The 26,840-nt window shown below is 41.6% G+C and overlaps 1 protein-coding gene across 3 annotated transcripts in view; it reads right to left on the bottom strand.

The window, feature by feature from the left end:
* Nucleotides 1–392: 392 nt before the first annotated feature.
* pip5k1ca (phosphatidylinositol-4-phosphate 5-kinase, type I, gamma a) overlaps nucleotides 393–26,840 on the bottom strand; it is a 51,877-nt gene continuing 25,429 nt past the window's right edge. The window contains exons 6-18 of one of the 3 annotated variants that reach the window (XM_078259318.1): nucleotides 23,208–23,360; nucleotides 19,916–20,215; nucleotides 18,916–19,124; nucleotides 17,835–17,918; nucleotides 17,689–17,737; nucleotides 15,917–16,001; nucleotides 14,940–15,101; nucleotides 14,385–14,526; nucleotides 13,476–13,508; nucleotides 13,058–13,177; nucleotides 9,561–9,822; nucleotides 4,329–4,418; nucleotides 393–3,236 (exon numbers count right to left, since the gene is read on the bottom strand). In XM_078259318.1, the coding sequence (XP_078115444.1) occupies nucleotides 3,234–3,236; nucleotides 4,329–4,418; nucleotides 9,561–9,822; nucleotides 13,058–13,177; nucleotides 13,476–13,508; nucleotides 14,385–14,526; nucleotides 14,940–15,101; nucleotides 15,917–16,001; nucleotides 17,689–17,737; nucleotides 17,835–17,918; nucleotides 18,916–19,124; nucleotides 19,916–20,215; nucleotides 23,208–23,360 (1,692 nt within the window). In that variant the 3' untranslated portion in view covers nucleotides 393–3,233. Of the gene's footprint in view, nucleotides 3,237–4,328; nucleotides 4,419–9,214; nucleotides 9,261–9,560; nucleotides 9,823–13,057; nucleotides 13,178–13,475; nucleotides 13,509–14,384; nucleotides 14,527–14,939; nucleotides 15,102–15,916; nucleotides 16,002–17,688; nucleotides 17,738–17,834; nucleotides 17,919–18,915; nucleotides 19,125–19,915; nucleotides 20,216–23,207; nucleotides 23,361–26,840 lie in introns of all 3 variants that reach the window. The other 2 variants (XM_078259319.1, XM_078259320.1) reach the window with 2 other exon arrangements.

The raw sequence follows: 26,840 nt of genomic DNA, 5'->3' as shown, positions 1-26,840 counted from the left end.
CTTTGTTACATATACATCTAGCCATATGAATTACACAATTTATAGTTTATTGATTTGTAATATGATTACAAATGGAGCTAAATTGATCCCTAAAATACAGTCCAACTAAATCCTCCAAAACACTGCTTTTGTTTGTCATGTACTGGTATGTCATACTCAATCATAAAATCTGAGGACCCAATTACTCATATGACCCTTATGACTTGTGAACTCAGGAGTTAATGGGCAACAACTGAAATCACTCAATGCTGATCAGTCTCTCAAATTAAGTTACATGTTTAGAAATCCCAAATCCAAGGTCACTGGTACAAACGGCTCCTTTCCATTTCCAACTAGATGTCTGATGATTTCAACAAGGAATCAATAAAACATGGTATGACATTATCTCCATGAACAATTCATAGAACTGCTTTATTTTGTATTCATTCTGATTGAGTCCAAACACACACGCACATACAGCCATCTATTTATCCTCATGTATAAATAGATGAATATACACAGATATACATAAATACACATTTCTGATATGCATATTCATTTTGAAATCATGCTATGTCTCTGTCAAGGACTCTCCCTATTGGATGAGGGCACACAGCGATTTGAAAACACATACACAACACAGCTGAAACAGTTGGAAGAATCCCTATTGATTTGCATGTACAGTAAAACCCACAAATCTTTCAATGTTGGATATCTTATAAAGAAACAGCTGGGGTTTATAGACCATAAATATACAGCAGCTGCATCTCAATAAACACACTGAAGACAATGGTACAGTAAATTATGTAGATTGCAATCATTTTTTGCCCAGCAGCAAAAATAAAACCAAATAAAAATAATATTCTCCGATTCAAATGGAAAATATATTTGTATATCTTTATATATGTATTTATAATTGTATGTACACATTCTCAGGAGCACAACTATGAGAAAGAAAAATAAATACAACAGCACAAGTGAAAAAAAATATAAACGATAGGCCTACATGTAACATTTCTCAATAAGGCAATAAAAATGAACTTAAAAGCTAGACTGTACAAAATATTGCTGCTATGGTCTCCATCTGATGAACGACAGCAAACTGATTACAACATGGCCACTGCACGTCATGGGAACAAACTGATTTATATTTTACAATGTCTGACATTGATGTTTCCTCTGTTACACACTAACACACTCAGAAACGTACCAACCATCTGAAGATACAGTTTCTGAAGTTAGATTTAAAATCAGTTTGTTGAATTTTAACATGTCTTACTTGAGAGTCCTAAGATGTCCGCCACAGAGAGACTACAGTAAACACTAACAATGACTGTGATTGACTTCACCAGCGCACGCACGCACGCACGCACGCACGCACGCACGCACGCACGCACGCACGCACACACACACACACACACACACACACACACACACACACACACACACACACACACACACACACACACACACACACACACACACACACACTTAATAATCCTAAAAGAAATGCTGCCTAAATATCAGCCTGTGTGAGCAGAAACAAAGATAAAGTAATGTATGTTTATTTGGCCTCTATCACTAGTTCATTTTCAGGTCCTCTTGATAAGTGCAAACAACATTCAACCCATTAACAAACTGCTGTGTCTCACCAAGTCAACACTGTGTTCATTCAAATATATAGATAACAGGTACGATATCAACTGCAAATACTACAACTGATGCTCTACATCTACAAACATTTGAAATGTCCAGTCAATGGATTTCTTATTATGAGGTGAGGGCGACCAGATATAGCAACTGTCACTGATATGCTTATTATTTTTCCACCTAAAATAAAATATTAATTTATATTGTTACAAATGATTTGTGTGCATCTGTCCAAAAATAGGGCAACACTGGAAGACATTGCAATGATGCGAAGGTTACTATAATGACTGACAATGTCTGCTGCCTTAGTGTTGCAAATGATGCCTTCTGTTATGAAGGCAGGAGGCATAAGCCTCAGCCGTTTCCACACAAGAGAAGTAGTGAAAAAAGTAGTTTAGAGTTGACGCGATAAACATGTGATGTAAAGAAACAACTGGGAAAATAAAAAGCTGCAGAGATGGAATTATAGAAAACAAAAAGAGAACATTCTTTGGATGCAAATTTAAAAAAAAAAGAAGTACAAAAGTAACAGAAAACAGTAAAGTTTGGAATAAAATACAAACGGACAAATAAATAGAAGCTACCTGTAGTAAAAGAAGAAAAGTTCAGAAATAGAAAATGTTTGATTGAAATTATAATGCTACGAATGAAACAAGTTATTATCACTGTATATATTCACTAAAGGAAATTATGCACTTAAACCCTTTCCTTCATAAACTAAACTGCATATATTCACTACTGGAAATGTAAGGACGACAGAGTCCAGATGTTCTCTTTTGACCAAACGATGGTTATTGGTGTAACTCCAGTTCTATGAGCACAAGCAGAGCCCTCCAACACCACAGGCCCCAACACTCACTCCTCACTCAGCACACTGCAGTCTACATGTGGCCCCATGTCCTATACTCTCAGATGGACGTCACAGGCAGCAAGGAGACCTGAGCAGGACGAGCAGCAGCATTGCGAGAGTCGAGGCCAATCTTGACCCAGGGTGAAAGTGATTATCTATCTTTTTGTGTTGTTGAACTGTCTTTCAGTTGTTTAAACTGCTTACCAGGTGAGGGGCAGTGAGTGGCCAAGCCTGTAGAGCCTGTCAGAGCGCTGTGCCTGTGTGAACTAGAACATCCTGTATCAATGCCTATAAAAAAAGTATTCACCCCACTTGGAAGTTATCATGTTTTATAACATTGAATCGAAGGGGATTTAATGTGGCCATGAAAACTTCCAAGTGGGGTGAATACTCCTCATAGGCACAGTAAGTTACTATGGTCTTTCTTGTATGTCAAACATATAGGACTACAGCCATATACACACGTACTGTATGTCACACATACACATTATTATTAAATTGATATAATTTTGTCATTTGTCAAGGGTGAAAGGCAGGGATGGTTGGAAATCAGTGATGTTCATCACTGTCAGGATTTTTTCCCCCCCCCCCTCTGGTACGCAAGTCACTTTCCCCCTCAGAGTGTCCGGTTTCTGTATGCATGTTTAAAATCCTGGTTCAGACAGAGATCCTGCTGCTACCGCTGAGGTCTGGACATCAGACCGATGAGTCCTCTCCAATGAGACGTTCGCTCCTCTCTGCCAGAGAACAGGGCTTACTGTTGGAGACAGACAGAGTGCATGTATTAGGCAGAGTGTACACATGCTTTTATTTCCCCAGGGTGTAAAATGTGTATCTTCCCATGCATTACTTGCAATTGATAGTGAAACAGTGAGCCATCTAATCAGAGTGCATTTATAATATAAAGGGGAAACAGGAAAACAAAAGAAAAAAACACAGCACACACACCCTGAGTAACTGAAAACCAGGAAAAGTGAAGATGTATTCATGTATTACACATCAAACCATAACAGAGTGTTAGTTTCTGAGTGAGCAGCTGTGAAGTAAGAATTTCCTGAGCCAATATGAAATATTTTAATTCTGATGTGGATTCTATTGCTTGTCTCTGTCTATTTTTGTGAATATGTCTTTGAGTTGTGTATTTGTTGCCTACTTTTGAGAGGGTAGGGGTGCTGGGAAGGATGCAAGATGTCTTTAATGGTTAATGTTTTTCTGTAATGCTCTGGATTTTAATTCATCCGTATCAGCTACATAATTGCAGTCAAATAGTGGCATTTAACATTTAAATCTTAACACTGGAAATAAACTCTAAACTCTTTAAGTAAAATTAATTGACTAAAAAATGCTTACATTAATATATAATTGCATAAAAAAAAAGTCACCCACATTGCCTAATGATGTCCACATTCTGTAAATCGTGACTCCTCTGTGAGTTTAATCTACATATCTTTAGTGTGACCGCCTAGCAGCATGAGCTGTGGGAATGTGGTGATGCATGAGTGTAGCGGCTTCACGCAGGCCGATGAGCAGCTTGTTGTTGGAGGGATACAGGATGGCTGGTCGGGAACTAAATGGTCATGCGAGCTGCAAGTGACCATTTCCACCCACTTAGTAATGAGGAATGGATGCTGTAATGTTGGCATGGGTTTCTGGATGCAGAGCAAGCACTTTTGAAAATGAGAAGCTTGTTTTACATTTACTGTAGAAGCTTCTCACGCAGGTAAAGCTACACCTGATCCTTTCCATCCTTGTTACCACAAATGAAGACCGAACACAACTGACTTCTTTTCCTCGTCTAAGGGATTTTTTTCCCTGTCCTTTATATTTTAGTCCGATGCTTCTCACTTACTGTCTCTCTTTCCCAATCCCCATCTGGCAGGGCCTTAGACTCTGAGCCATAGTGTAGCGGAGAGTACACCCAGGTCCTGTCGTCTTGAGGCTGTTTTTATACACCCACCACAGCAGAGGGGGCCAGAGGGACAGAGGAAAGGCCAGAGGCACAGAGACAAGCAGCAGGGGCAGGCAGGAGAAAAGACACGGGAGATCACAGGAGAAGAAAAGACAAGACAGGAAATGAAAATTAGGGATGCATATAGGAGGAAATGTTGCTGAGAGACATCGGAAAGTGTGAATTTGACATATCAAGTAGGTGTAAAAATGTTAATAGAGTGTAAAAGGATGTGTTAATCCTTTTGGCGGTTAGCAGACTTGAACACAGAGATGAAAAAAATTTGGCAAATAACAGGTTGTAGTGGTACAGAGAAGTGCTGTAAGCATGTCAATATTAGGATGGGTCTTGCTGACGTGTTTAAATGAGATTTCTTAGTGTTTGCTCCATTTGGACTAACTCTTGGGAAGCAAGGTGAAGTGTGCAGAGCGAGGGATGAGTCGCTGCATCAGCCAAACGGGGAGGATGAGGAGCGGGGAGGAGGAAGTGGGAATGGGAAGAGAGCCAGGATGCCAGGACAGACACAGAGCGCATCCTCAGTCAAAGCAAAACACAAGAACATGATGTCGTGTCCCCCCCCTTGTCAAACAAGCACAAGTGCTCTTTGCATAATGTCTCTAAAAGTAGGTTTCTTCTTATTTTAGGTACCGGCCCTTTAAGAGAGGGAAGCAGCTGCAACGGAATGTTTGTGATGGTGATGGAGATGGGTTGTTGTCACACACACATATTCACATTCACACACACACACACACACACACACAGCCCAGCACCTTGGAGCTAACGCTCTATCCACACAGGTGCAATGGGGGGAAGAGCGAGGAATCAAAAAGAGATTACAAAGAAGATGAATACAAGAGTAACGGAATAACTGTCAAATAAGATGTTTTGTGTTTACCTGCCTCCCACACTTCACTATGTGGAGAGTAGGTATTATGTTTTAGTTTCAACACAATCACAAAAACACCGGTAGGGAATACATCACGCAAACCATGACAAACTACAGAAACACTGTAATTTATGTTTCTTAAAACCAACAGCTATGCACTTGACTAATCTAGTCTAATACCAAGGCAGCGACCGCCGACAAGACTAGCACCATCTAACTCAGTTCTCACTTACTGGTAAACTGGACTGGCATTTCCTCCTCTGTCGGAAAGGAGAGACCACCCAGGTCCTCCCATCAGGAAACTGACAACATAGGTGTGTGTGGGACAGGGACAAACAAAGAAGAGATGAAGAGAGACAGGAAGTGAGGAGGAGTGAGAAAAGTGGAAAATAAAGAAGCACGCTGAGGTGAAAATGGAAATTGGATTATTCTGAATGTGTGTCACCCAGCAGAGATACACTGGATGAGTCAGTGATACCAGATAGATTAACAAGTCTGGCAGTCATTCTGTTTTCACGCCCCACGGTGTTTGACAATCACAGGACTGAGAAAAAGACCGAGAACTGGAGAATTATATTATTTTTTATTTTTTCAGGACTAGATGGAAATGGGGGAAGGTGTAAATGATTTAAGAGTAGGGGCTTGTGTATGAATTGGACAGAGCAGGATAGATGATGGAGGTGAAGAAGTGACGATGAGGGAGAGCGGACTAAAGAAGAAAATAAAATTAGATGTGGAGGACAGAGGTGAAAGAGGGCAGGGCGGGAATCATGGAATGTGAATGTGGAGACTGCTGATACTGGTTGAATAATTTAGTCACGAGCCACTCTGAGGAACCTGTAAAGTGACGAGACACACACACGCACGCACACACACACGCACGCACGCACACACACACACACACACACGCACGCACACACACACACACACACACACACACACACACACACACACCTGTGTCCCTCTGTGACGTGAGCAATCGCTCCAATCTCACAGCTGAATGATGTGCTGTGTTTTTCCCATGGAGTAACATGATTACAAACGCTGCCATGTAGGGCAGAGCATTAGGGCCACATCAAAGGAAAAAAATAAGGAGAAAGATTTTTTTAAATTTATTTTGCATTTCGAGAATGAAGTCGAAATGTCAAGAATAAAGTCAACACGACGAGAATAAAGTTGAACTATACCATTTCGAGAATAATGTCGAAATGTCGAGATTAAAGTTGAAATGACGAGAATAAATTCAACTCCTTTATCACTTAATCACATTAGAGCGACTGTCCGCCATGCCAGCTGCCATGTAGGCAGCACCATAGATATGGGTTACATCCTTGGAGTGCTGCGCTCGCCTGAGCGCCACTCCTTCAGGATCAAACAAGTTGATCAATTGTCTTATTGTGTATTGTGATACAACATATCCTCTCTGTATTGCACGTAGGTGTAACCATCGATACCCTTGCATCTGTCCATTACAAGCTATTTCAGTTTGCAGGAATACGGCCACCTCTTCCAAGTTTGTGTGGTTTCTCCTTCTGAACAGACGCAATTTTCGGCACAATCTCTTCAAAGTCCTAATACTTATCACCATACTGTGTTTATGCGCTAAAAGAGAAAGAGTTCATGCATTTTGTAGAATACTATAGGTAAAGTTAGTAGTTTGGTTTATTCTCAAAAGTCCGACTTGATTCTTGAAATATCAAGTTTTTTCTCGACACGTCGACTTTATTCTCGACATTTCAACTTTATTCTCAAAATGCAAAATAAATAAAAAATCGTCCTCCTTTTTCCCTTGATGTGGCCCTAATGTTCCGTCGTAGCCATGTCTTGTATGAAAATTGAAACATTTTCACTGACCCTTCCTTGTACACTTACTGTGTAATTTAAAGCTTTGAAAGATATGACCCTTTAACACCAACTGGACAATCCTGCAGATCGTCTGTACACTTAACAGCAGCAGCGCATCATTTTGTTATGTATAAAAAGAAATGCAAGTTGCTCGGCATTATAAGGACTGACATCTGATTTATTTTCTCTTGCAAAAACTTAAGCTAGCAAACCAAACCCTATAATAAAATAAAGGAAATGTGCTCAAATGCACAGAGCCAAGTTAAAGCATATCAAATGTGATTGTACTCAGTCTGTTTTATTTTGCAGCATTGTGTGCAATTTGCTTTCCTCTCTCTTACAATCATAATAGACATAAATGTACAAGCAGCAATTATGTAAGCAACGGATTTTTGCCTTGACAAAATACTGTCAACTGAAAATACTGACAATTCACAATAATACATTTTTTTTTACAATAACACTGAAATTGTCCAGTGGTTCTTGCTTTTTTTCCGTGTGAAAGTTGTGGATCAGCACATGAGGCATTTAGCAATGGAAAAAAACAAGGTTGAGCGGCCATGCAGAAACGTGATTTGTGTGGGATGTCAAAAGTGATGATGACGATGGCAGAAACAGACAGGGAGCACAAAGGATGATCAGATGGCGAGTTGACTGACTGAGCTGCTGAGTGAAGCCACAGAGATCCTAAAGGTTTAAATGTACCTGTCCATAAGCCATATACAAGACATATGAAGCTTTCAACCTCAGTTTGGATCTATGGCAGCGTGTTAACAGCTAATGAAACAACTTACTTTCACTTGGCCAGTCCCTAGAAGCCCCTTGTGACCGCAGCACCTGCAGCTTGTTTCTGTGTAGTTACACTTCAGTCCCTTCCCCTCATGCAGCGCTACAGAGCCCCTGCTGCTACAGAGAGTGACCGGCTTTTGAAGCATGAAGAAGGCATCAGCCAGAGACAGTCAAACGAGAGGGTTCTTAGATAACTAAGGGAGCTCTTTGACTAACCTGTTGGCCATTAAGATTTCTCGATCCACAGGGTGAGAGGGTGTTTGATTCCTGATAAGAAAAACCCAGTAATAGTGCGGCCAGGTGGGACCGTTTCTATCTGTAACTGTGATCACTGGCCCTCTCTATCCTCCACCTGACACCCATACATTCATTTATAGCTGTGCCTTTGGGCATATTAAGAGCTGCCAACACAACACTATCTAATGGTAGCCAGCTGCTTTAAGAAGGACGATTCTGTAGACTGAACACATGCACACTGCAAAAGCTTTAGTTGTTTTTCCACACAAAATGAGCTGCTAAGTGTTTCTGCGGCCTTGTTGGCGATTATATTAGACAGGAACTCCAAAGTGATGTTGACAGGATGACATGCTCTGCAATCACTCCAAACCATAGTGCACCCTGCAATACAATGTGTTTAACTAAATAATTACACATTTTGGGAAATACGCTTATTCTATTCTTATTCTTTCTTGCTGTGAGTTAGATGGGAAGATTGCTACAACTTTCATGTCTGTACGCTACATATGAAGCTAGAGCCAGCAGGCGGTTAGCTTAGCTTAGTATAAAGACTAAAAATGGGGAGAAATGGCTAGCCTGGGTCTGTCCAAAAGTAAGAAAACCGGCCAACTAGCACCTCTAAAGCTAGCTAACATGTTTGATTTGTTTCTTTCATCTGTACAAAATGAAACCAACAGAAAGCTAAGTGCAAAAACGACAGATGTGCCAGATATTTCTTGGCCAGACGCAGTAACTTCCTGGACACTTGTCATCAATGTGAGGTTGCCAGGCAACCAGCAAAGACCCAGCCAAGAAATAGTCCAGCACATAGTCCCCCCTGCTTTCACACTTTTATAATAAACTAAGCTAAGCTAAGCTAAGCGGCTGCTGGCTTTCACTTTACCATTCAGACATTAAAGTGGTGTCAATCTTCTTATCTAACCCTCTGCAAGAAAGCGAATAAGCATATTTCCGAAAATGTCAAACTGTTCCTTTAACTTAATACACCACACACTGCAAGCAATAACTGCACACACTGTTGTTCCCATACCAGCCTGAGTCGCTACTCCCTTCCTGTGGTCCTTCTGTCAACGCCTCTGTGGGAGATCATATAGCTGAGTCCTTAACTTTATGATTATAAATATATTGATTATTACAAATATATCTTATATCAGCCAATACACATTGACACTGAAGGATGATTGGTTGAAAAAACAGATGAGAAGTGATGGGAGCTAGTCCTAGTCTGAGATGTGCTTACTTTCTTAACAGGGATTTAAAAGAATCTAAAAGTGTAAATGTGTGTGTGCATGCACTGCAATGTGCAATGTGCAATGTGTGTGTGTGTGTGTGTGTGTGTGTGTGTGTGTGTGTGTTGAGGGTTTTACTTTACTTACAAAGTAGATATCTGTGATTGGCACGTCATCTTCATCATCGACTGAAGCCTGGCTGGTGCACCCTGAACCGGACATCTGGCTGGCCCTGTCTGCCTCCATCACTACCTTGGGACTGGACGGGGCTTCATTGGCTGCCCCTGAACAAGAGGGAGCAGCTGGGGCAGACGAGGAGGAGGAGGCCGCTTCAGGTGTTGGTGAAGAGCTGGAGGGTGCTGCTGCAGCGGCATCAGCAGCCTCTGTGCCAGCTCCTTCCTCGACCTCACTGGAAATGGGATTGAGTTAGTGTGTTGACCTGGGGTTTTTAAAGTCTGACGCTGTGGGACCCCCCTTAGACAAAACTGAGACAACTACACCCCGTAATAATGCTTTGGGGGTGTAAACAGTGGGTGTAACATTGCCATGGATTCAGTTACACTTTGGGCTACAAGTTGTTGTTTTTTATTTTATTTACATTTCGCAAATTAGCACCATCAAAAATAAGCAGAATTAGCTTAGCAGTTCCTGTTTGCAATGTACGCATAAGTGTACAGACAACTATCAGTGGATTACTTTGATACTGAAAAAAACTTAAAAACTTGAGTTCTCAGGCAAGTTTTGCCGTTATAAGGAGTGCATTTTTCCTATGATTTCTAAACGTTTTTATGGATGTTTATTCACAATTAACATCAGAGATAATGAGAAAGTGTAAGTCACACTGAATCTATAAAATGTGCATTGTGTAAATGTGCAAATGTATCCCTTCTGTGTGTCTAGACTGGACTATGTCAAGACTCTGAGGAGTGTGATTTTTATGCAAATTCAGCCAATCACGCATGCTAAGGTTTTTTTTGTTTTTTTTAAGATCATTTCTTGAGCATTTTTAGGCCTTTATTCATACAGGACAGCTGAAGACATGAAAGGGGAGAATGACATGCAGCAAAAGGACGCAGTCGAACATGTGGCCGCGGCATCGAGGAGTAAACCTCTATATATGGGCGCCTGCTCTACCGGGTGAGCTACCCAGGCGCCCATGCTAAGGGTTTTAAGGTACGTTAATTGCCCCCATGACCTGTGTCACGGCCGCTGCTGCAACTGTTGACTGTGTTGATAAGTAGGCCAAACTACTACTGTTGTTTTGAGAACACATGCACCTGTCCATTTCACATTGCACAGTATCTTTACCTTATATCTGGTGTAGAAATACAAGTATATATGGCTGCACATTCCTTAATACGTTACATGATTTAAAAAATAATATTGTGAATATTATATAGAAATATTGTGTAGTCATTCTTGCAACGGCTCTGTGTAGTATAAGGACAAAATAAACAAGGTTGCCTACACACAGACACACATACAACAGTTGCCAACACTGAGAGCCATTAATTGGGTCTTAACATAAGCCACTTTCCTGCAGCAGGACACAGGAACAGGACCAAGCTATCAGAGCTAAAATTCATCAGATGTGTGTGTGTGGGTGTTGGTGGTTTAGCTGCTTAAGCTCAAATATTTGCCCAACTAGGTTTGTGCTGCCACAATCCTTTATTGTTCCTGGCCAGATCATCAACGATTAGAAAGCTTCTCAGCTTCTGTGTTTGAGCTCAGCTACACCAGAGGAAAAGCCCAGCAGTTGCTCACTGAGGCAAACAAGCTGAGTTGGCATCTCAAAGAGATTGGCTGAATAATTGAGGGGGATAAGATGGGGGTTGCAATGCAGAATGTCTCTCTTTCCCACCATCTCTCATTTTATTTTGATATATCTTTAAAACTGTACATACACCATACCTTTGTCTCTCTGTATATCACACTCCCCATCTTTCATTTGCTGATGTTCCCTTTCTCTATATTTAGTTTTTTTTCTCTCATTTACAAAGAGTATTTTTGTCTTTCTCACCCCCCCAGTCTTACTTCACACATGAATCTTTCTGTCTAATCTTCTCTTTTTGTCTCAGTCCTCCCATTTCCCTTTCTCCGCTCCATCTCTCTCTCCTCACACCCATCCAACCAGTTCTTCCAGCTGCAGGTGAGGCAGCTCAGAGGAGTCGGCTCAGTCAGATGGTTATTTCAGTCGCCCGTCGCTGTCTCAGCTGCTCTAGCCACCAAGTCTAGCCACTGCCTTCTCATCATCAGACCCAATTATTCACTTGGTTTCCCTCGGTAACCACACCCTGATCCTGACCTAACCTAAAATGTGAGCCCCACTGCCATGTTCCCATCTGTTTGAACTGAGTTTATTTCATGCAGATTTCACAAACGGTTTTTGTATGTGATGTAGCGTTTTCATTCTCTGATGCAGTTTCACTTTAAAATAAATCTAAAATGCCAAACCAACTAACTTTAGTTATAAAACCAGGTTAGAACATGGAAAGTGTCAGGTCATCCCAGCTTCATGGGAGCAGCCCCAGGCCTGCAGGCATCCCGCCCTACTGCCCTATTTCTACCGCCTGGTTCCCCCGTGTCCTCCTCGGCCCCGTGTCTGCCTTGCAGTGTCGCCCCATAAATAAACACACACTGCTGGTACACACAACGCAAATATTTACATGCATTTGAGCGCTGTCTCATGACCTAATTATGTAGATGCCTGCAGCATGTTTCTGTCCATAACAGAGGACCCCAGAGTCCAATAAAACTGCTTTCAGCGTTTACGTGTAACATGTCAGGAACTGTGTGTGTGTGTGTGTGTGTATGTGAGGCATGTGAGATGTGCTTATCTAACAGCTGGCTGAGCCCAGATGAAACAGCAGGTTATTTATAGTTCAGCGTCAAACTGAGTCATGTTGGTGATCGAGGTCGTGTAGGGCTCATACGATCTCTACAGCTTATCCATCCTGTATACTGAGAGTGTTTGACAGAGCTGACTCTTTTTGTCATCCTATACAGACATGTGTGTTATGGTTATATTCACGGTCTATTTAGTGTATATGGACATACTGTATATTTAACATTATGGAGACAAAGAGACATCATTTTCATTTAAATATATTTTTTACTTTTCACATAATTCAAGTCATTTTGGTTAGTTTGAATTTCTGTCATGTCATGAAGGATCTGATACTATTGTTATTACCATCCTTCGCATGTGTTCCAGAAGTTGTGGATCAGAACATGTTTAAGTAAATAATTATGGGTGCTGTCATAGCTTCTTAGGATTTCTTGCATTAGTTATTGTCTAAGAAGCAGCTCTAGGATTTGACTTCAGATGACATTGTCTCTTCAGTCTGTTCAGTTAATAGTTAAGACTCAAATTCATTGATTTAAAGAAGAGAGCTGTAAAGTATTAAACCATTTGTGAATTGTATTGTTCTATTTTGGCAAATAATAACTTAAATACAAAGGAGTGATCTACCCAATTGGTACAAACAAGTGCATCAGACCTGCAGCAGTGCATTTATTTCTCTCATGTCTTATTTGTCTCATTTATTAGACTGCATGACATGTTTTGATGTACTGTAGAATCTAGACGTGGTCGCACATTACTGGGGAAATCCATTGGGTTCAACATTGTGTCGTTGGTGTACCTGGTTTCAGGGGAAGGCTGTGGAACGGAAAGGGCAGGCTCGCTGTCGCGTCTCTTCAACTCCACCTCCACTGTGATGGTCTGCTGATCCTCCTCACGCACCCGCAGCTCCTCCTGGGTCCTGAACACAAACAAACACACACGAAACAACACGCACAGAGGTGTGAGGCGTGAAGAACAAACACAGCCCACATCTTAGCAACAGGAAGAACGGGCCTTCTCATAAAACAAAAAAAAAAACACACCGACCAACAGGCTGACCTCACATTTATTTCCTCTACCCACCCACCACACCCACAAATGTCTAAAGCTGTGAAAACACGAAGCTAGCAGGCCTCACAACTTTGTAAAAACAGCTCAGTTAATCCTGCTTCAAAAAGGTTTATGAAGTGAAAGTAGCATTCATGCCCCCGACTCACCTCCCGTCATGGGTGAGAGACTGGGTGTGCCTCCTGGAGACAGAGAACATAGTGTTAGTACAAAGCTGTATGCTGTATGACAACTGCAGCAGCTAGCTGACATGCAACATGTTGGTGTGGCTGTTTAAAACACTCACATGAGCAACTACTGACTCCACAATGTGACATTTCTAAGATGAAGTTGTAATTAAAGGATTTAGCCAGATTACCACAACAAAAGAATCCTTCACTATTGTGGAAATGAGACCTGTTAACACAAAATACTGGTGGAGTGAGAGGAAAGAAAATGTTTCATTTCAGCCCAATGAATCAAAACTTAAACAATAAGAATAAAGTAATTGCAATGTCAACTGTACTTTGTCGTACATATAACATACCAGTGAATGCATTTATCTGTCTTGGACACTGGAGTGCGGATCGGGCCGCATTTTTCTGTCTGAGCCTGGCCCGCGTCCGACAGAGCAGTAACCGGACCCGGCCCGAGCCCGACAGGCATTAAGATATTTATGTCAGAGCCCGACCCGAGCCCGACACAGTTAAAATCTCGTTTTTTTCTCATATTAATGACACATACGTTTGTTTGTGTGGAAAGCCCGCTTTTATTAAGCAACTGTAGGAAGGCATTCGGAAATGTCAACAGATGAGTGCATCAGCGCACACGGGGCAACAAGCGCACGTTAACACAGGCGCGCACCTACATAATAAGCTTTTTTTAAATTTAAAATGTTCAATGTCTGCTGATGTGACCGAGCCTGACCCGAACCCGAACATCATTTCTAAATATCTGTCCGAACCCGGCTCCATCCTCTATTGGACACATAAAAATATGAAATGAATGTTACGCTATTTGATTGCAATGTACAAGTCCAGTGTTTCAAAGTGTGTGTGTGTGTGTGTGTGTGTTGGCACCTGTAGCGGGGGTTCTCGGCAGTGTCAGAAGGGGATCTCTCGGGGATGGACAGAGAGGTGGTGGAAGAGAGGGTGGTGGCAATTGACGCTGTGGTGGCCTCTTCAAACGATGGAGGAGTACATGAAAGAAGATCTGGTCGCCCTGCAGGACGAGAGAGAGACACACACGCAACTATTATTATATTTTAGCACTCATTTCACTTTTTCTGAAGCGATGTTCTGCTTATGTAGCCTTTTGATTCTCATGGCAACAGCTAACTGTCATTCACCAAGGGTCGGAACCATCAGACATGTTATTGTTTACAAAAGGAGACTGCGAAATGTCACGTGAACAGAAGCTGCGTTCCTTCTCAATGTGACCTGAACTACCGTTTACTCTGAGATGCAGTGAACTGTACAGAAAACAGGACTTTATCTGTCTGCAGGCAAAGTCAAAACTCTAACCACTGATGGTAGTACATTCTGGTAAATCTGCATCTGGGAGTGGCCTCTGTTTTTCTATTATCTGTGTCTGGTGATCTTGTGTACAGTGTATACTATAAAGGAGTTATTTACCCTCATCCTCCAGTGTCGGGAAGCTGCGAGCTCCTCTCAGGTCGTAGATGTTCTCGTCTCGCTCCGAGGGGAGCTGGCTGGCTGACCAGGCTGCACCAGGACCAGCACACTTAGGCACTGACAACGACACACGGCCCTTCTTGGATGGCGATGACTTCAGAGCTGAGGGACAATGCACAATAACACATTCATTAACTCGGGAAAACATGGACGTGTGGTATGGTATATAATGTTCTGTCAGAATGAAAGATTAAACCTACGTTTAAGTAAATCAACTTTTATTACAACAACCCCTTTTCTAGTAGATGTCTATTGGGTTCTTTTTTCCTTTACTCTTTTTTAAGAAAGCCACTTTGTATTTGGTTTGAACGCTCTTATTTCTGCGTTTGGGTTGGGTTGGAGTGGATAACTGGGAAAGTTCTGCATCTATAAATAAACTATATATTTTTTCTGATTTACAGTCTGATGTTATAGTTAAAAAATAAAAATTGCAAGTCATAAAAAATTTAAAAAATCCCAGAGATCTAAACATCCGACTGAGTACAGCTATCAGTGCAGCAGATGAAGCTGACGTGTTAATCAGTGGCAACATATTTCTGAGTGGCTACATGATTCACAGGATCTCTACATTGTAAGGCTGCAGCATAATGAGGGAATTTAAATTGTGAGTTGTAGTAGAAACTAAAAGGTTTCAAAATGACAATATCACATCTGCCCTCCTGCCCCAGTTACAAAGAATTATTTCTTTGTGGGTAAAAATCTTTGGAAGGAGATGAAAAAGAAAGTCGCACAAGGATCAAATGGATGTTTAACTCTCATTTGACATGAAGCAGCGCCTAATAAGGCAGTTAGCTGCTGCATCTGATTTTCCTGTCAAGGCTCGGCAGTAAAAGAGACAAAGGACGGGCATCTGACATTTGCACCTGTGGCGCTGTACTGACTATGTAAGGCATTGTCTCGATGCAAATTAAACTCACAGGAGCTCTTCTTGAAAACTGTGCTGCTCATGAACTTGAAGAACCTGTCGGCGTAGAAGCCTGGCCGGTGGACTGATACAGTGTCCTGAGGGAGAGTCCGAGAGATTAATGAGACAATCAGTGCATGAATAAAATGATCAAACCAGTGCTTACAGTAGACTTAACTGTCTATTAGTCCCTTTAGTTCCCTATTTCAGTCATTCTTTTCTCTAGGTCAAACCACCATAGAAAAAAAAGACAAATGGCAGGCAGACACACAGTCAGACAAGGGTACAGACACGTCTCTTCATTATTTATGTTGCAGCAGACTGAGATCACACTGCCAGCAGACTGACAGATGACACTTGGTGTTTGATTTAGACTGATAGAAGGAAGGAGGGAGGCATGGAGGAGAGTGAGGAAGTGAAGGGACAGCAGTTACTTTTCTTTTTTTTGCATCAGCATCACTTCACTTTACTATGAGTAACGTCTTTGAAGGCATTCACCTAACTGAGGCAACTATATGTAACACAGATAGAGTGTGCAGTAGCTATAATAATCAGTAGTGACGCACAGGAGGCTGTTACGGGCTCGCTTGCTCTCCCACGTATATCTTGCGTATGAATGTGTTTCAGAGTGGGAGTGTGGAGTGAGTAAGGAGAGGTTGATAGGATGGATTCTATCTTGAGAAATATCTGGTGATTGTGTAAACCCCAGAGTAGATTAAAAGATGTGGGGTGATTTTCTATCATCCCTTTGCTTATCCCACCATGGGGATGTGCTTGGCAATCAGCTACATTTATGCACCAAAGCCTGTGACCCTGGCAACACACCATAAATACATGTTGCATGTAGGCTGGTAAGAGCTGCCAATCGTCATGGTTCAGGTTTGTTCATGGAAGTATACTAAAAATTAATGTGATTATGATTTTATAAGTGGCATTTTGATGCCCACCCATTTCTTTTCAAAATGTATAAGGAGACTGTTTCCGAAACCAAAAAGACAGGCATTCATACAAATATACGTGAACTTTTAATTAAAGAGTAAAAAGTCATCCTGTCATCAGGAGAGTGTGCAACATATTCAGGTTCAATAAAGGCCGACTGTTCATAAAGCTGATTTAATACAAGCAAAACTCATTAATGGCCAATCTTTTGACAATGGCAAAACATAATGAGAATGAACTTATATGGAGCACACAGCTATATTAAATATTAGCTCAATAAAAGAAAACTGTGGCTGGTGATAGGCGTAGAATTCACATTTTAATAACCCACTGCTCTGCTTAGAGCTGACGTCTAATAAGCTTTAATACTCAAACACAACCATAGCAACAATAATGTGTTTAGATAGAGCTGTAACTTCTTCAATAACTGTGTGTGTAAGTACAGGGAGGGCAGAGCTACTGGGCCAGGAGATTTAGCTGTACAGGTTGAAAGAGAGCAAAATGGACAGGTAAGGGAAGAGACAAGCTGACAGAAAATACACAGACAGTTCTTCAAAACAATAATGTTTGCCAGACTTAAAGCTAACAAAAGTCCTCACGGACACAAAGAACCGGAAAAATGCTTAAGGCAATCGTTTATAGGATCTGGGCCTCGCTAAAGGTAACTATCCTAAGCGAGGGCCAGACTGTCTGTAAGCAAAACCAGTCACCTAGTTGGATAATGTGATACAAGAGAGTTAGGACAAAAACTATTTGATATATTTCCATTACCTGATTAGAAAAGACTGAAAAGATGTGTCAGAAATATGTACTGAGTGTCTATGTAAGAAGCTATAAAAAACTCACCCCGTCATGAACCAAAGCCTTCCACGTGTGCTCTAGCTTCTTGATTAGCCTGCAGAAACAAATAGAGGCACAGTTTAACACAATGATGTTAAACTCATCTATATATATATATATATATATGACTACATGACTACTGCGTTGATCACCTGTAGGATTGCAGGATGTCGATGATTCCGACGTAGAGAAGAAGTCTCTCCCCTCTTCCATTCACAGCTGGGATACCGCCCATCCTGAAATGATAAGCAAAATAAAGCTGGAATTAAAAGAATGTCATGAGGTCTGTGCATTTGGATGCTCTTAATGTACAGTAAACCCTCCCTGCAGATACGGAAGGTGTATATAAATCCCAGATAGATGGCTAGATTTAAAGCCTGTAGTACTCCGGAGATGGGACCAACAGCTTTACAGACTGGGATATTATTATCTGCTCTGGTTCTTTTCACTAAAATGTAAAAAGAATTGAGGTTTTTTTATTTGGAGTCATTCAGACTACGTTCACTTATTTATGCAAACTAATCTCACGTAGACTAAAGTAACTTCCTTCGCTCCTGTCTTAATTTTATAGCTTGCAGGTTTTGGCCTCCGGCCATACTGCCGACCGTTTAATCAACACCGAACCTAAGCACAGCCTGAGATCTTCTGGCACTACTGACTGTTTGACGGCTAAATCTCAAGTTCACCATCAGGGTCACTTGAAAGTAGAGCAACCTGCTTCAGTGTCGACTTTCACATCCCTTTTAATACCCTTGTTAGAACACTCTTGTTTGAACTTTTTAGACTAGAAGAGACCCACTTATGCTGAAAATTGTTAAAACAGGTTAAAAAATGTCAATTGTTTGCTTGTGAAATATTGTATGGGAGTTACAGTTTAAATATAAGCACTAAAAGTGTGTCAGTTGAAGCGTTGAAAGGTGTAAATAGTTTAATAAGAAGAGTTTGAAGAGGCTTTTTTGCTGAAAAAGGAGAGTGTAAGTGTAAGCAATGAAAGCAATTGAACTGTCAGTAGAAGAGTAACAGATGAAAGCAACTGAATAAGTGCTGATGAATAAAAGGTTACTACTGTTAATTTGTATTCCACTTGATTTATTATTATTTATATAGCATGAAAGAGCAAGTCTGAGATATGCACTCTCCCCCTTTTTTTTTTGAAAGTCCCAGCAGTCACATTTATCACCCGGTTCTTTTGTTCTTCTGCCAACAGCCTGTTGTCCCTCTGTCTGAACTCACGTGTCGTCAGTGTCGATGGACCCTCCGCAGGCCGCTCCTCCCTGGATGGACTCCATGGCAGTGGAGTACAGGGCCTTCTGCTGGGCCACGGGCCTTTTCTCATCGCTTTCGCCCTGGGAGCCTTCCATCTGCCTCTCCCTCTCCGCCTGGTCCATGTTGTGAACCCCGAGCAGCAGACTGTAGTCCATGATCTTAAAGCTTTCCAGCACCTGAGCAAAGGACATATACAGACAGGTCTTCAATGTGCAATCTGGGTGAAAGCTTTTATCCAGAGTGCAATAACAGTGTCAGCACCAGGGGAAATGAATGCTATACAGGAGACACTGAGCTAACACCGAACAGTGATGCACACATTAATAAACAATGTATAAGAATAAGAAAATGTGCACTTCCAAGCACATGCACTATAAAAGTAAATGTGAGGTGGTGATTTACAAGACAAGGGCAGGCCTGCTACCAAACCAGACACCTTGTTAAACCTGCTGCCTCGTAACAAAGCTATAATTTACAGTGAGGGATCCTGGGAAAGCCAAACACTCTCATAAATAGCCTTTCTCTCTCTCTGCATTCCTCAGTCTCAACTCCATCCATCCATGATGCTCTTTTATTAATCAGGGAACCATAATATCCTGGTTTTCCCACTCCATTCCATTTCCTTTTGTGGACTTTGTACTCAATGTTATCAATATTCCCCTATGAGACTCTGCATCATGGCATCACTTTATCCTTCCTTCTACCGTCCCTCTAATCCTTCCCTCTAACCATTCCTGCCTAGTATCTATCCTCTCTCTCTCTCTCTGGAGACCCTTGATCAGGGTGTTAGAGGTATCTTCCTTCAGAATCAGTAAACCACCCTCATCAACTCCCCCTAAGCTCGTTCTCCCTCCTTCCTGCCATCTCTCTCGCCTGTCTATCTCAACATACAGTAAAATAGAAGCGGAGCAAGTGAAGAGCCTTTACATAGCAGCTGTAATGTATCCCCTCCCTCCATCTAACTCACCAGGCAGTCTCTCTGTAGGGTCTTGACCAGTGCGTTGTATGTGTCCTGGTCCAGCATCAGTCCGTCTTGCAGGTCTTGCATGAAGTCCAGGTCTTTGAAAGTGGGCCTGGCCTTCTCTCTTTCCTTCTTGGATGCTCGCCTCTTGTAGGTGGAGCCCTTCAGGTCGTATTTGAGGTGCATGCGAACTACGCGTGGAAGGACGTTGTTCATCACCACCACACGGATGTTCTTACCGCCCGACTGGACACAGTAGAGGCCGAAAAACTTGGGCAGCAAAGTGCGAGGGTTCTGATTCAAGTTCTGCAGAAGAGTGTATGAGAGAGGGAGAAAGCAAAAGGTCTTTAAAGGTCTCATAAATTGGTTTCTGCTGCTGTCCTTTGACAGGATGTCGAGGCAGGACTTAACATTGGAGGGAATTGATTTGAGGGATTTTGTTGTGGGGAAAAGCTGGCCAGGTCACGACAAAATGTATGATGACATTTTACAGGATTACATTTTTAAGATGTGCTAACTAAAGTGGTTGACACTTTACAGGAGGAGATAAGCTTGGCACTTTAATGTAAAATATCTGAAAAAAACATGAGCAATAGGATAGGTGATACATGTTCTGCAAATAGTTAACTGATAAACACACAATTCTCAGTGTACACACAATGGCTACAATTATCCATTATTGATCTGATCGCATCAGAAAGCATAACATAACAGAGAGCAAACAGAAGAGAAGTCACTGTGCTATGAAACAGGGAAGTGGTCACGTTAGAACTGTGATTACATTTCTACTGTCATCAATTATGTTGATCATTGATTATTTGCAAAAGTCATTTTTTGAGCGTCGTATATAGTCTGGTGTGTGGAAACATTTTGGATTTCATGTTACCTATGATGACAGCGGAAATAAAACAATAGATAGAACTGCCACTGTGTGCATGTATTGTGCAACATGCATTCAATATGCTAATTCTAGCTATATATCATATGCTGAAGTATATTTCTGGAGTGTTAAAGATTAAAAGAAAAAATAACAAGAACCGTACAGAACCGAAAACCGTGACCCTAAAACCGTGATACGAACCGAACCGTGGATTTTGTGAACCGTACCACCCCTAATATACATATATATATATATATATATATATACACACACACACACACACACACAACATATATCCATGTAGTGATAACACACAGCATTCAGGAGAAGAAACAGACGGAGGAGAGATGAAGGATGAATGTGGAACTATGGCTTTAACGCCGGCTACACACTGGATGCGTGGTGTGAGCGTGGCGTTTCTGTTGCGTGTCAAGTTGCTTGGCGTTTTCTATGTCTTTGCACACCAGAAATGTGTCTGACGCGGCGCTGCTGCTGCTAGCCTTCTCTGTACACATGTATGTCACGCAGGCAGTGTGCAAGCTCTAACCTGTTAACATGGGAGCCGAAATAAAAACGGACACGCCACGCATTCAGTGTGTAGCTGGCCTAAGGCTCAACACTTGTGTAAGTGACCTTCAGATGAGAGAGACTGGTAGAGAGAGCAGAAAAAATGATAGAGAGAGATTGCAGAGAGAGAGAGACAGAGAGAGAGAGAGAGAGAGAGAGCGAGAGAGAGGTAGAGAGAGAAAGAGAGAGAGAGAGAGAGAGAGAGAGAGAGAGAGAGAGAGAGAGAGAGAAAGAGCATCCTCTGCCCTCAGCCACACACGACCCTTCTGTCAATGTGAAGAGAGCAGAGCCGTGTCGAGCCAACAACACAGACACGTGAGGGAGAGGAGAGAGAAGAGTGTGAATATGAGCGTGAAAGACAGGCTGGAAAAAGAGTGGATTAGAACACGAGGCAGGCATAGTGAGACATAAAGGGAAATAAATTACACTGAGAGCGTCAGAGCAGCAGGGGAGAGGGATAAGACATTAAAACGTGAGAGGAGATGGAAAGACTAGACGTATAATAGCAGGGGCCTGTTCGACTACATTTAGCTGTTACATGTGCAGCGCTTTGCTGTTTTGTTATTTTGTTCTTTACATCTCTAGGTTGTTGTTTCTGTGAGTCTATAAAATTGTATCCATCATTATGTTTTGTGTGGTTTTTCCTCTTTGTTTATCTTGGCAGGGGTTTCGATTTGCCCTGTCTGTCTGTGCTATTCTGTCTCTTTTCCTCAGTTCACCTGTTCTGGCCTCGGGCTACAGCCACAATACATGAGCCCGAATCTCTCTGCTTTCATTAAACCTTTTTTTTTTTAATAATTATACCTGCAAAAATGCTTCAGGGCATTTCAGACCAATGGAAAAGGTCACGGTAAATGATTAAATGAAATCCTGCAGGGATCTTTGGCCACGGCTGTTGGCACATGAATAAACACAAGGCTGAAGGCTGTGGACCTTAAGAAGCTGGAATAGTAGCATGGACATACATGGAGCTGTTGCTGGTTAAATCTATTCAGAATGAGCCTGCAGCCCGTGGCGTGGGTGGGGAGAGGGTACTGTTGGCGCAGGCTTATGCAAAACACACCAGCCATCTCTTATGAAACCGCATGGCTCAAGGTTCCAGTCGGAGATGATAGAGCTGTTATGTCTGCTTTATATGAGAAGATGTTCCTTATATTAGGAGGTCACGTCTTACATAAAATAAGACTCAAAATGAGAACATCAGAGGGGGAGGTCGGCATTTTCAAATGAAAGTGTGAAAGATGCGTGTGTGCAGTGAACTCCTCAGACCGAGATACATGAGCGCTGACAGGCTTCTCCCCCTTTTGTACAGTGTGTTGGAACTTGTATGTTTGTAATTTGTTTTTTTTTAACATCAACCTGCCAAAGGGACTAAAGATTAGCCACAGGCTATATTCATGTGTATTTACATAAATGTTCATTAATATGCACTGTTCCTATTTTTAAATAAATAAATCTCAATATGAATCTGTGTTCACTATATGCACATGTGCCTTGATAACTACAGCATATATATTTATATATATATATAGTATAGTATATATATACTATATATATATATATATATATATATATATATATATATATATATAGTTTTGTTTGAGCACATATCTTTGTATGCATGAGCAATAATTTTTCACCATGCATTACCCTGCATGTGTGATGCCTACCATGAATGGAAAAGAAGAAAACTACTGAACCTGAAAACCATTGTTAAGGCTCAGTAATACAACAAATACAGTTCAAATGCAGCGGCTGTTTATCTGATTATCTGATATCTGATCATCAAACTTTGACACAACACGCACGCACGCACACACGCACACACACACACACACACACAGAGCTTACCATGTAGTATCCAGGCAGTAGTTTCTGTAAGAATTCGGCCTCCTTGTGCATCACAGTCTTGATGATGAACTCGTCGTCCCTCGTGAGATAGAAGACCGAGCCACTCGCTCCAGGATTGGACAGCTCAATCAGAGGCTCATTACAGAGGGAGTACTGCAGGTACACACAGAGACAAAGAAACACACACAGTAAGAGAGAAGTATTTGGAAAATCATTGAAAATCCTAAACAAAGTGATAACTACAAAAAAATGATCTGATATTGTGGATTAGACTGCGTTCGTTAATCACAGCACATATAGGGTAGCCAATATTCTGATGTTAACCCAAACACTCTGAAAAAGACAGCGTTTTCTGATTACCTAACGACCCAAATAAAGACATGGTCTGTGCCGGCTAAAAATGAAAAGCTGCTCCCTGAATTTGCACTTTGCTAATGAGAAAGAGAGAGAAGAGATAACAGCTTAGTTGCCGTCGGCGTTAGGGAACCCGGCTGTTAGCACAGAGGCAATCAACGGTGTGACCAAATATTTTTGCACATTTCCAAACTTAAATTTTTACTCACATGAGCGGCCAAATGCTTGCAGTGTAGAGCAACGTGCTGCAACACTAGCAGGTTGAAGTGGACAAAACACAGTAGAGTACAGCAAAGAAAGGATGGGCTTTATTTTAGCCGACACCAATCCATTCAAATATGCCTGGACTTGACTTTTTTTACACATATGCAGTAGCACTCCCCCAACACTGTTACCTGCAGTGCTGACAATCCGCTCCTTTCAAAAACACCGGTGAACACAAACCGCATGTTGAGACACGTATACACTATGAAAGTCCAAAATCAATAAAATAAATGTATCACACACAAGCCCACTAATCATGTAGAGACGTGCAGAAACACACATGAATACACATTCTGGCAAAATGATGAAAAGAAATGAGGGTATGAAGTAGATTATGTGTGAGAGAGAAAGAAAGAGGAAGTAGTACAGTGCATGCTGTACTGCAGTAGAACAAAGGCAGCTAATATATATTAGCTCAGCTAATTAACCCCCCCTTTCGGTACTGAAAAGCAGGTAATGATTGGAAAAGATGAAGCTGTCTCCGCCTACCTTCTGCTAATGGCTCACTTTTCAAACCTGACAGTTAATTTCATAAATTTTTTTACCACATCCAAACACAGCTAAACAATGTTAAAGGAAAAATGTGAAAACGGTATGGCTGACTGGGCAATGGTAACGTAGGACGGCAAATTTAACAGACAGGAAAGTCTTTCTGTAGATGTGATTAAACAACCTTAAATGTGATAAAGTTGGGTTGGGAAATGTAAGGGATGCATATGTTCACAACTGTATCTGTTAGGACCAAAGTCCAGTGGTGGTCGATTGGAAATGTCACAATAAGGAGTGCTAAACAGATTATTTAACTACTGCAGCAGCATGTTTAACCAGTGCTTTGTCCCCTAAACACTCAATCATGACTGCTAGTGCAAATATGATCTAAATCACATAATCATCCCATATCTCTAGAGCTGCAACTGCAATTAGTCAAATAATTGACCAGTTGATTAACAATTCAATAAAAATGCAAATATAAAAATGTGAAACAATCACTGGTCCCAGCCTCCCCTATGTGAGCATTTAAAGCTCTCCTTTGAAATACATGATACTAAACTGAATATCTTTGGGTTTTAGACTGTAGGTCAAATAAAACAAATGACTTCATTACATCACCTTGGGCTGTGGGAATTAAATAGATATTTGCCACTATTTTTGACCTTTTTAGATCAAATAATGAAAATGTAATTGGCAGATTCCGCAATGATTTAATAAAAATATTTAGTTGCGGCCCATTATGTTAATACCTTGAAATCTCTTCTGATACGCCCTGAATAGTGTATGACATTTGACGCGACAGCTGTGAGAAACAGGACAGCGGTGAAATTGCCAGGACCCTGGACAAGAGACTGACTAAACACTGGAAACAGACAGCATCATCATCGACTGGGAAGGAGCCAAAGTTATCACTGACCAACGTCCCACCCTTAGGTCACATGATAACACCTGGGCCAGCTCCATTTGCTGAATGTAGACGGTGAGATGAGGCTGATTATCTAGAATTTTTTAATACAAGTTATACATGCAGTTAAAGCATATATAGTTTCAAATGTGTCTCTTTAGGCATTTTTCCATGACGTGGTACCTGCTTGACTCGCCTCGACTCTACTCTTTTTTTTAGTATCACCTCTGTCGAGGTTCCAAGCGAGCTGAGGCGATACCAAAAGGTGACGTGCCAACCCGCAGACTACTGATTGGTCAGAGAGAATTGTCACTATTCATCTGCTTATTTTACCATTGTTTAATACCTCACAACGCCATTTTTAAATAGTTCAGCCAGCTGTGGGATTATTTTGCTGCCTCCAGCTTCTTTTGAAACACAATTTGTCTTCTGGCTGTGGCAACAGCCACATGCCCAGAGTCAAAAACAACCCACATTCGACGTTCTGTGAGTGTGTTGCGTTAGGTCACGGCAGTTTCCTGCGACGCCGATATGACGACCAGCCACGCTCGCCTCACGCATGAGGCAGTACTGAAATCTACAATGGAAAATGGAGGACGGGGCACCGCGGCCAAGTCGAGCCGAGCCGAGCTGAGTCGAACAGGTACCATGTAGTGGAAAAACGCCATTTGTTGTTTAGATGACAGCTCTTACAGGGCCAAAATTTAGTCTTGTTACTCTGTGTGTTCGACAGTAGCATTTTTTGTTTCCTACTCAAAACCTGTTTACACACAAAGTGCATGTTAAACATGTTATACATAAATGAATAAATGAGTACATTCTAGTGCCCAGATGCTCCTCCCAAACCCCTCAATAAAACTTTGATGAAAAACTCTTTTAGAGGTGGACTAATCTTCTGTAACGTTAGCTACTCTACTACGATGATGTAATGTGATACTTAATTGACCGCATTGGGCTATTATTTTTAAACATTTTACCTCCACAAGGGTCTAGATTAAGAATCAGGTAGAGAGAGATTCAAAAATCAAAGAGATTCAGAGTCTCGGAGAACACGGCACAGAGAACCTGAGTCCTCTAATTAAGGATGTTCTCTAATTAGACCAATTAGAGCACCCTGTCCCCCCCCTAAGATTGTGTATTTCTAATGGTAGTACAAGTGGCTAAACACTTAATAAGCGAGTAAATTTAAATGGATGTAAGCCGGATTAAAGAGAGAAAGAAGAAAGAGATTCCGTTTTGTCCTACCTATGTACATGTAACGTCAGTGTACCTAGATTTAAAATCTTAAAAATGAGCCTGCTGGCAAGTTGGTGATAACATGCGAGTTCCCAGATGTGGCCATATGGTGGTGAGTGAACACAGGCCGGCTGAGAGAGATGGCAGAAACGAGGCAGGATGTTTCCACGTGGTTGGGGAGCCCATGCATTAAAGCCACGCACATGGAACACGCAGAAACACTGACTAAGCAGTGTACAATATGTACATGTATATTCTGCTAGACTGCTGCTCAGGGCAGGGCGGTGAATCATGCAGCCTGCAGGTCCTCCACCATGATGAAGGGTGACAAGCTGCAGAGCTTCCTCCCCTCTCTTCAACCATCCTCTCTCCTCCCGTCTGCT

This window comes from Sander vitreus, chromosome 9 (genome assembly GCF_031162955.1).
Source record: "Sander vitreus isolate 19-12246 chromosome 9, sanVit1, whole genome shotgun sequence".
Taxonomy (NCBI): Eukaryota; Metazoa; Chordata; class Actinopteri; order Perciformes; family Percidae; genus Sander; species Sander vitreus.
The sequence above is the reverse complement of the archived record's forward strand: the minus strand, read 5'-3'. Positions and strand labels throughout refer to the sequence as shown.